Source organism: Rhinoderma darwinii, chromosome 3, assembly GCF_050947455.1.
Source record: "Rhinoderma darwinii isolate aRhiDar2 chromosome 3, aRhiDar2.hap1, whole genome shotgun sequence".
Lineage (NCBI taxonomy): Eukaryota > Metazoa > Chordata > Amphibia > Anura > Rhinodermatidae > Rhinoderma > Rhinoderma darwinii.
This window is the reverse complement of record NC_134689.1, coordinates 186,757,587-186,768,940: the sequence shown is the minus strand read 5'-3', so window position 1 is coordinate 186,768,940 and position 11,354 is coordinate 186,757,587. Positions and strand designations below refer to the sequence as shown.

The following is an 11,354-nucleotide window of genomic DNA, read 5'->3' as shown; positions in this document are numbered from 1 at the left end:
TCAGCTCTCAAGTTCGAGATGCCATTCTTAGGAAGTCAAGGGATGCACATCCTCTTAGATTTGAGGACTCTCCCATTGCTATTACTATTACTTGCTGTTACTTCCCTTCCTCCTCGAAGATGGTCATGGAAACTTAACGAGACACTTCTAGACGATGCTAAGGAAGTTGCTCGATTAGAGGTAGTCTTATCTGAATTTTTTTAAAGGAACGAAACCCCGGGCGTTTCCCCTCATCTAGTGTGGGAAACACATAAGGCCTTTATTCGGGGCGAATTCATTGCTTTAGGTGCAAGACTGAAAAAACAGAGACAGTTAAAACTGAATTCCTTACTAGCCCAAATTTCTTCTTTGGAAACTATTGGTAAGAGATCCTTAGCGTTCTCACTCCAAGATGATCTTTGTGAATTACTTCGCCAACTTAGGGACCTTCTCAACGTCAGATCAGCCAAACTTTATCAACGTAGTCAATTTAAATTCTATGCGCATGGTGATAAGGGATCTAAAGTTATATCCTCCCTAAAGACTAAATGGGTGGGGGCGGCCCATATATCAGAAATTAAAACTAACACGGGTTCTACAGTCTCAGATATTGGCGATATTACAAGCGAATTTCTATCCTTTTACACCTCTCTATATAACCTACCGGTAGACAGACACTCATCCGCCCACATCGAAAATTTCTTGAACTCTCTGAGTCTGCCTTCTCTTTCCAAAGCGGATAGAACTGCTTTACTGGCCACATTTACCCACAGGAAATGACCCTCACGTTGAGTTCAGTGCCCAATGGTAAAAGCCCTGGACCTGATGGCCTTCCTATCTCTTACCTTAAAAGATTTCAGGGTCTCCTTCTCCCCAAATTTCTTGCTGTTTGCAACAATTTACCACAGGGTTCCCATTTATTACCTCAAGCCCTTGAAGCCCATAGTACCCTTATCCCCAAAGAGGGAAAGGACACAGCTGAGTGCGGTAGTTATCATCCTATCTCACTACTGAATGTAGACCTGAAACTGTGGGCTAAGCTACCCGTATATAGGATCAAACACCTGTTGCACAATCTGATTTGTCTGGAGCAGGCTGAGTTCGTTCCAGGTCGAGAGGGCAGACATAACACTACCCGCCTAATAAATCTCTTACATTACGCTAGAAAATCCCATGACCCTTTGGTATTCTTAAGCACCGACGCGGAGAAGGCTTTCGACCGCGTCAACTGGGAATTCATGAGAGCCGTTCTGTCAAAATTTGGTTTCCCTCCAGGGTTTATTCAGGCAATTTTCTCATTATACTCTTCCCCTAGGGCTAGACTGAAACTTAACGGCACTCTTTTACCTTCTTTCCAAATATTAAATGGCACCAGACAGGGGTGCCCCTTATCCCCTTCCCTTTTCATATTAACATTGGAAACTCTCATCCAGAAGATCCGGGGGTCAGACGAGATCGAGGGTCTAAAGTTGGGAAATTTTACACACAAGACTGCTGCCTTTGCAGATGATTTATTGCTCATCATCAGTAATCCTGGACCCGCTTTCACGGAGATCCTTCGGATCTTTGAAAACTTTGGCTTAGCGTCTAATTTCAAAATTAATTTGACTAAATCTGAAGTTCTAAACGTTTCGGTTCCCCCTACAGTTGTGGACCCTATTAAAAGACTCTCACCCTTTAGATGGCCAGACACTGCGATTAAATACCTTGGTATCCTCTTACCTAGAGATCCTGCACTCTTATGTTCTCTTAATTTTAGCTCGTTCTTACAACATATTCAGACTCGCTTAGACGGCCTGAACCTACCCTATGTGGCCTGGCTAAGCAGGAAAAACTTTCTTAAAACTACATTCTCCCCAAATTCTTATACTTAATCCAGACGGTACCCATATTCTTACCCTTGTCCTTTTTTGTTAAATTAAAGAGAGTGTTTGCACGTTTCCTGTGGCCCAAAAAACATCCTAGGCTCTCCTATAGTTTACTTTCTCTGCAACCTCACCGGGGTGGGGCTGGTTTGCCAGACCCGTACGATTACTACCAGACGGCACACTTAAGTAGATGGGTTTCCCTGTGCAGAGGACACGAAAATCCACCCCATATTGATCTCGAACGCCATTTATTAGGTAACATACACTCCCCGCTATTGTGGGGATTGTTCTCACACCTTCCTGTCTGCAAAATCATCAGCCCGCTTCCCCTCACCCCCAAAAATATTACTGTCCAAGATCCATTCAGACATTATGATTCGTAAAGCACCGGCAGACAAAAAAACGAATTTCATTTTGGTGTGGGAAGTGGATTTGGGGATGATTATTGATTAACTCGACCTGTCCCGGATCCTCGGGGGTTCTCATGGGTTCACCAGTTCTGGGATACTGCAGTAGACTTCTTCAAATCCTTCTGTCTCTTCATGTAATCCCAGACAGACTCGATGACATTGAGATCAGGGCTCTGTGGAGGCCATATTATCACTTCCAGGGCTCCTTGTTGTTCATTACACTTTAGATAGTTCTTAGAGCCATTATCTGTATGTATGGGGTTGTTGTCCTGCTCCAGAATAAATTTAGAGCCAATCAGAAATCCTCCCTGATGGTATTGCATGATGGATAAGTATCTGCCTGTATTTCTCAGCATTGAGATCTAAGCAGCCTCCCTGGTCTTCACGCTTTAGCCCCTATAAAGGTATCTGGTCTTCACTGGGGGCCGACTGCCAGGTCACTACCTCTTGAGGTGGTCCTGGTGGTAGCTGCTGCAAGTAGATGTAAGACAGGTACAGGTAGATGGTACCTTGATGGATGGAGGCTTGACTGCAGATCACAAATGACAGGTGGATAGCAGAGAGCGGAAGACAGGCAGGTAGCCAGCAGCTGGACACAGGCAGGTAGCGGATTACTGGATGCAGGCTGGTAGTGGATTACTGGATGCAGGTTGGTAGCAGATCATTGGATGCAGGCTGGTAGTGGATTACTTACTGCAGGCTGGTGGCAGATTACTGGATGCAGGCTGGTAGTGGATCACTGGATGCAGGCTGGTAGCGGATTACTGGATGCAGGCTGGTAGCAGATTACTGGACCCCAGACTGGTAGCAGAATACAGGATGCAGACTGGTAACAGATTACCGAACACAGGCTTGGAGCAGATCACAGGATACAGGCTGGTAGCGGATCACAGGGTACTGCTGGTATCGGATTATCGGACATATGTTGATAGCGGATAGCAACAGCAGACAGTATACAGACTGGTAAAGGACAACTGCATACAGGATGATAACTGGTAGCAATAGCAGACAGGATCAGGTGCATACAGAAACCTTCACAGGATAACTCTAGGTATTTCCAATATTGCTAAGGCACCTGGGAGATCGTGAAGGTGCTTTAAATAGTCATTGAATAGCACTAGAAACACAGCGGCCCCGGTCAGAAGAAGACAGGAGACGTCGGTGGCCTTGTGGGAGGAGAGTCGCTTTTACATCTTTGATCTACTGAACTAAGTTTCTTTGGCCGACCACTGTGTCTACGGACCTCAATGTTGTCTGTTTCTTTGTGCTTCTTCAAAAGAGCTTGAACAGTCCATCTTGAAACCCCAGTCTGCATTCAAATCTTTGCCTGGGAGAGACCTTGCTCATGCAGTATAACTACCTTGCATCTTGTTGCTGTGATCAATCTTGCCATGGTGGACCTGTGACATGAAACGGTCTTCCACAACCTCACCTTCGTAGCAGAGTTTGGCTGTTACTCACCCAGTTTTAAGCATCCTACACGGCTGTTTCTATTATGGTTAATGACTGTGTTTTATCCTACATGTGAAAATTATGATCATTATCACATGTTTGGTATAATTGGTTAACCATACACTTGACTATAATAATCCTACAAAATCCATGACTTTGTACAAGTGTGGCTAGAAGAATTGATGCTGTTTTCAAGGCAAATTTTGGTCACACCAAATATTGATTTAATTTCGATTTCTCTTCTGTCCATTCGCTTTGTATTTTGTTAATTGATAAAAAAAAAATATTAACACTTCCATTTTTTAAAGCATTCTTACTTTGCATCTTTTTCCCAAAAATGCCTAAAACATTTGCATAGTACTTTGTGCTAATAAAAGTATATAAATAAACACTAAAGCCACCCATACATATAATAAAGCTATCAAATTATTTCTGTCATTGCTGTAATGCAATTAGTTTAGTCCTTGGGGAACAATTTTAATCAGTGAGGATATTACACAGTTGTAGCATGTATGTATGGATATATTAGAAAGCGAGTGAACATTCAGATCCTTGTAGTAGGAGGTAAGAGAAAGAGGAAAGTATGTGATCTAGTTAATATATAACCTTTATTAGTATGGTTAAAATAAGCAAAATTGTGATTAAAATACCAATGGTGCAATGGGGTATGTGTGAGTGACCCCCAAACTCACATACCCTGAGGCCAGTAAACAGTATAGCAATAATATGTCACTGTAAATATAACCACAATTAAAGTATGTACTGCCATGCAGTTTGCAAGCGGCGCAGTGTGAATGGACTCCAGCCAATTGATCTCCCACAGTGGTGCTCCCTTAGTGGAGCAGCAATGTGGTGGGTACCATTGGGACTGGATTGTAATACACTGGGACTGATTGTATGCTACAGGGTGAGCGGCTGCAGCTGTGCCCCCGCAGACTGGTGGGGCAGTGGTACAGGAGAGACTGTCCGGTGGGATGGACCTGGGATATCGTTCCACAGTCAGTATTGCAGGTAAGCGCTGAGTCACGCTTATGTGCTAAAGTGAAGCACAGCAGGATTGTGTGTTAGTTTTGCAAAGCTCCGCTGGTGCACTCGTGGAACAGCTGTCAGCTTGTCCAATTGTGGGATGAAATTAGCTACGTACAGACTGGTACTGTACTGAATAGCTAAGGGCCATGTTATTACACCTTGGATTGTTAAAAGTACTAAGCACCCGACGTGCGTTTCACCAGCATTCTGGCTTCTTCTAGGGGTGGGGGACCGCCATTACACTGGCCTATAAATAGGGTTCGAATTGATTGACAGCCAGATCGCCCAATCATAGGCCTGAAATACGAATTGATATATAGTTAATATTAGAATGATAAATGACTGAATTGAATGGAGGAATATTTAATTATAGGGTACCATGGTTAGATCAAGGATCAATAGTGACATATTATGCATTCATTAGGAACTATTCAATACCATCAAGGATACATGGGGAAAGGAAAAGAAAGAGGAAAATTGCAAAGTGAGTGACAGAGTGACAAAGGCATACCAGATCCCTATATCCAAAATTAGAGGAAACAGCCAAACCCAAAATTTTCAAATGGATTGACTGTATTCAAATAAAAAATCCATTCACTCTCTTTTTTAAGAAGTGTCAAATCTAAATCTCCCCTTCTGATGCTCAGATCCTGAAGTTGATGTGTTGTAAGCAAGAAAAATAGGCAAGGGTAAGGAACTGAGCGAATTTGACAAGGACCAAATTGTGATGACTAGATGACTGGGTCAGAACATCTCCAAAACTGAAGGTCTTGTGGGGTGTTCCGGGTATGCAGTAGTTAGTACCTACCAAAAGTGGTGCAAGAAAAGGAAACTGGTGATCCGGCGATAGGGGCATGTGGGCCCATGGCTTATTTAGGTGTGTGAAGAGAGAAGGCTAGCCTGTCTGGTCCGATCCCACAGATAAGCTACTGTAGCACAATTCGCTGAAAAAATTTATTCTGGCTATGATAGAACTCACAATACATCACAGCTTTTTGCGTTTGGAGCTGAGTGTCGATGCTGACCACTGTCCACTGATGAAGTGCCAATGGACACATGAGCACCAAAACTGGACAGTGGCGCAAAGGAAGAAGGTGGCCTGGTCTGATGAATCACGTTTTCTTTTACAGTACAACATGTGGAAGGCCAGGCACGTTATTTACCCGGGAAAGAGATGGCACCAAAATGCAATATGGGAAGAAGGCAAGACGGCGGAGGAAGTGATGCTATGGGCAATGATCTGCTGGGAAGCATTTATTCCTGGCATTCATATGGATGTTATTTTGACACGTACCACCTACCTAAACATTGTTGCAGATTAACTACACGCCTTCACGGTGACAGTATTCCTTTATGTCAGTGGACTCTTTACCCAGGATAATGCACCCTGCGACAGTGCAAAAATTGTTCAGGAATGGTTTAAGGAACATGAGTTGAATTAAGAGTTCAAGTTGTTGACTTGGCCTCCAAATTCCCCAGATCTCAAGTCGATCGATCTGCTTCTAACATCTTGGTGCCCTATACCACAGGACGACTTCGGAGGTCTTGTGGAGTCCATGTCTTGGCAGGTCAGAGCAGTGTTGGCGGCACGAGAGGGTCCTACACAATATTAGGCAGGCGGTTTTAATGTTATGGCTGATCGTTATATATTCCTTTAAGTAATTATATCTGGGCATTGTTTTATTTTATTCTGGGACAGGTGCATTAAATCATGACTTGGGTGATACTTAGGCAAATCTGTGAATAATTTATACTAAAGTAACTACTCTGTGTGGAACAACCTGCCAATGTTACTGTTACATATAAAACTGTAAATCCAATTGTTTGGGTAATGCTTGAAATCAGAGTTCACAATCTCTGTTTGAAGTAATATTTCTAATGTGGATATAAATTACATTACATTTAAACCTAAGAAGTCCACAAAGTTTAATGAGAGATCTTGTGAATTCTGCATATGATTTATTTCATTTGTAAATGTTTTCAATTCTCCCGAGTTTTCAATGTTTGCCTTATGCTGCAATTAGATCACACTGTGGTTTCCTCCAGCTAAGTTGTATTTTTATTGGAAAAATATACTCTTTTAACCACATGCAAGAGTCCTTAAACAGTTCCCAGGGTAGCCATAGCAGATTAGTGTTGATTTTAACGAATATGAAAGAAAGGCGGTGAAATGATATGTCAAAAGGGTTTAGGCACTGTCCAGTTGATGCAGGGATTGATATTTGTATTCTGAATGCATGGTTTACTATATAGCTATAGTAAATATACATTGTATTGCAACAGACTTTTTGAAGGACTTTTTTTTTTACTGTAAATTGTTGAAATTGAATGGCGGGGGGGGGGGTTATTCTCCTGTGGCATTTGAGATAGACAATGTATCCCTATACCCCATCACTCTTTTGGAAGTCTTTTTGTTAGAATTTCCTTTTCCCATAAAGACTTTTCTCTCCTACTGCTATGTTCTGTCACTAGTCCTATGACTGGCTGGTTTGGGGTTGCACCCGCGGGAGATTAATGGAAGTAGAGTGAAAGGTGCAAACCTCCTTTTTAGGGACTTTATTCAATGATACTCTGGGGTACAGCAAACATAAAAAATACCAAACTTGTGATTCCAACCCCGACTATTCAGATCATAAAGTGCTCAGAAACTGAGCAATATAATAACCAAACCTATGACAATTTGCTAATATTGAAGTATACGTGCACTAAAAATAAGCACTCAGCATGATAATAATCCTAAAATCATGACTGACATTGGGAGGTACAGTATATTAATAAATAATATGTGCTAGAACATAAGTACTGACTTCTATGAATCTGTGATTCTGCTTATAAGCACTTGACTTATTACAATGGAGCTTGCAGTGATGTAGTGATCCAATGGCTCGACAGTCAGTTACAACATAGTTCATACAAAAAGATCCCACAGTGATCGACATTATAATCTATACTTATCTGTTTTGAAATATGCCTTTAATAGTAGTAATGACTGGTCCATTACTCACATTTTAATATCAAATTAATTGCAAAAAGTGATAACCTTAATGACAGAATTTCTAATGAACAGAAATGAAGCAAACTGTGCCGCATGCAGTCTGAAGATGAGATTTTTAGGTTTTGAGAAATTTTGCAATGATAAATATTAAGATTAAAAACTTACCACTGCTCAATTCATAGCCAAAGACTGAATGAGCTGATGCTAATGAAGATGACAAGAATGAGAGTGAAAATGATGAACTAGAGGTGTACATAGTTGGTGAAATAGAGCAGTTCCACCTTTCATGTTTGAATTGGTTCCTGCACTCCTGAATTCCCAACCTGGCTCCTTCACGGATGCTGGACAACAAGTATGGCTTCTTTTTACACATATCCTTTTGCCGTGCATTTAAAGGAAGGTTGGGGCAACCTAATTTCTCTGGGACCCCAAAAGATGTGACACCAAGCCACCTGCAATGAGAAATATTACAAGGTTTCAGTTTCGCAAATATTTAACTTATTCCATAAAATACATAGACATTACGGTCTCCACAGGAAGCAAGGGAAAAAAGATAGATTTGGACGTTATTGTGGCTCATTGTTTTGCATTGCTGTTTTGCAGCACTGGGGCTATGAGTTTGAATACACCCAGGTCAACATCTGCATCCAGTTTATATGTTCTCACCAAAATCACATTAATTTCTTCTGAAGACTTTAGTTTTTGCCTAAGCTGCTTAAAAATACTTGGCGTCACATGAATTCGTGAACTCCACTGGGGACAGGGACTAATATTGGTAAGCGTGGTGGGGACAGTGTGGTGAAACACGTTGACTCAACTAGTAGCTGCTTCATTTCCTTACCTGAACCTTATATGAAGACCTATCTATTGTTGCATAGAAATTGCCATTAAGTACTGTTATTTGAGCTAATAAACTATTACTGTACAAGTAAATTAGATACTTTTCACTACAAGATGCTTTCAGTCATATCTTCCACTGTAGCACAGCATAACATTCCTTAACCCACTACGGTTAATATAATAAGTAACCTGTTATGATCTAGAATTATCTCTTGACCATAGTAATAAACCAAGTAGAAGTAATACATAATGCAGCGGAATTATGTTTATAACATAATCTAATAACTGTCAGTTTTCAGAGGGTAAAATATTGGAATATTGTGCCTGTTATTATACAATGAGATATTCTTATCTGAAGAGGAAATGAATCTTCTTTCTGACTTTATACACTCATTCAATGATTATTCTATAAAACTATGAACGGTGATAGGGTCACATTATGCCCTGTACACCTTGTGCATTTGTGTGCAGAATCCTTTTGAGTGGGCCATCTGTTGTCCAGCTCTGCCCAAATGGAATGGCAGAGCAAACGTATACAACTTGGCAGTCAGGAAATACTGCCCTGTTAACCTATAAGGAGAGCGTATGTCTGCCGTATGGCGAGGGCTGAATGTCAGACATCTCACGTGCCGATTATCCCAGTGGCAACAGTGCAACAGGCTGCTGAGTGGACAAAATGCCCAACTGTGACTCAATTGCAAGAGATTTACTTATATAATTGCTCCTGTGTTTATTTTTGAATGGCCCATCACCCCAAATAACTCGTGTTCCCTGGTAAATTAATTTCAATAACTCTAAGTGCACCTGATTTATAAAAGTAGTTTTCAGCTTTTCCGAACAGAGCAATGCCAAGTACAACCTGACTTTGTTCAACAGCATGCTCCCTATTCCCTTACTGGTGTGCTCCTTCTTGGGGTTTATGGCCTACAGCAGGGGCGCAGCTAAAGGGGGGAGGGGCTGGAAGGATATATGCCCCAGGTAGTAAGTATTGGGGAGAGACCAACAATAAGCCAAACTGCTATGGTCTGGGCATTTAGAGGGCATTTAGATACAGGGCTAGGATAGGGAACGGAATCTTTGGCATGGGTGTAGGAAATCCATATACATATAAACAATGGTAATATATATATATATAAATCAATATATATTTATTGAAGCACCCATCAGTATAATACCTTGGTGTATGCATTTTACATAATATATTACCAAACTGTTAACATTTCTATACATAAAACCAACAAGATGCAAAGTTGTGCTTTATTTTGTTATTATTGCAAAACTTATTTCTGTGAAATTCATTCCATAAAGGTCTCCGTCCTCTTTATGGCACTGACCTAATGACACAGAATTCTTAGCAGTCTCTCTGGATTTTAATAACTTGTCTTTTCCGCTTTTCAGGCATAGCTACTGCATTACCAGCACTGTAGACAATATGTTTTACTTCAGTTTATGCATCTCGCATTGTGATAGATTTAATTTCCTTTTTATATCTATGTACGCTAGGTTTACTTTTGACCTACTATATTGAATTTACCACACACTATCATTGCTAAAACTACATTCTGCAGTGAATGTCAGGAACAGCCTGTTTACTCGGCTCTGGAGAATGTTAAAGGCAAAAAAGTTGAAAATGAGTTTTAGCTTTTTCATAAATTTAAGATGGTGCTTACCATATGTCTTTTACACCTCTATAGCCAACATACTCCTGCATTATTTTTACAGGACAAATTACATGTTCGCTGAAAACCAGAATATAAAATAACTCTAAAAACATAAAAAATCCTACCCACATTTACCATGTTTGCCTACATAGTCTAAATTTGCATTCATAATTATTCAATATCAAAAGGCAGCAATGAAGTTATGATGAATGACAAGAGGCCCTGTGAGTAAAGTGTCTGGAAATCTACTATGATTCCACTAACAGACAAAGTGGGTCTTTCCAATGTAAGTCACAACATTACTACACATCATGAGAGTGGTTACTTCACATACAGTTATTGTTCATATAACATCTTCAATGGAAAACAGATTGAATTTGATGGATTTTCTTAAACCTCAGTAATTGTATATCACTTTTATACATTATATTTAAAGTTATTGAAGCCTATAGGTCATAAACTCCATTAGTCAAACATAGTTAAAATAATTCCAACACTTAATTTCATTTTTCTAGAAGCATCCAAAATATCCAGAATTTCTAGAAACCCAGAATTAATGGCTTAGTTCTTCTTAACAAATATAGTCCTGAATTCTTCAGACCTCAGTGATAACATGCGGACAATTTACTAACGAGCAGTGGGAATGTGCCATGATATTTATGACTAGACCTACCACTGACTACAAACCATGGGGGGAGAAAATCTACTGCCACTAACTAAGCTATGGGACTATGTATAGCCTTGCTTGGCACAAAAAATCTGCATCAAAAGGGAGAACAAAGAAACAAATGGAAAACTGCACATGAGCTAACAAATGCTGAAGAAATCTAGAGGCTTAGCAAATACATAAAAGACATGATCCAGATACGGTATCACAACATACATAGTAATCTAGTTAATCCAGAATCAAAAGACAAGCAACAAATGACTAGAAGACAGCTGGACGTTGTAATTCATACTCCCCGGTAATGGTACATGTGTACAGTTTCTGTTTAGCAATTCTGATACTAGTGTAGTACGGTAAGTGACATACATCTTGATATATACACAGAAGATATAGCATATGTGCATAGATATATATATATATATATATATATATACACACACACACACACACATA

The 11,354-nt window shown here is 40.3% G+C and overlaps 1 protein-coding gene across 1 annotated transcript in view; it reads right to left on the bottom strand.

Moving 5' to 3' along the window:
- WNT16 (Wnt family member 16) overlaps positions 1 to 11,354 on the bottom strand; it is a 40,797-nt gene that overhangs the window by 28,255 nt on the left and 1,188 nt on the right. The window contains exon 2 of the mRNA XM_075855047.1: positions 7,899 to 8,185. Coding sequence (XP_075711162.1) covers positions 7,899 to 8,185 — 287 coding nt within the window. The remainder of the gene's footprint in view (positions 1 to 7,898; positions 8,186 to 11,354) is intronic.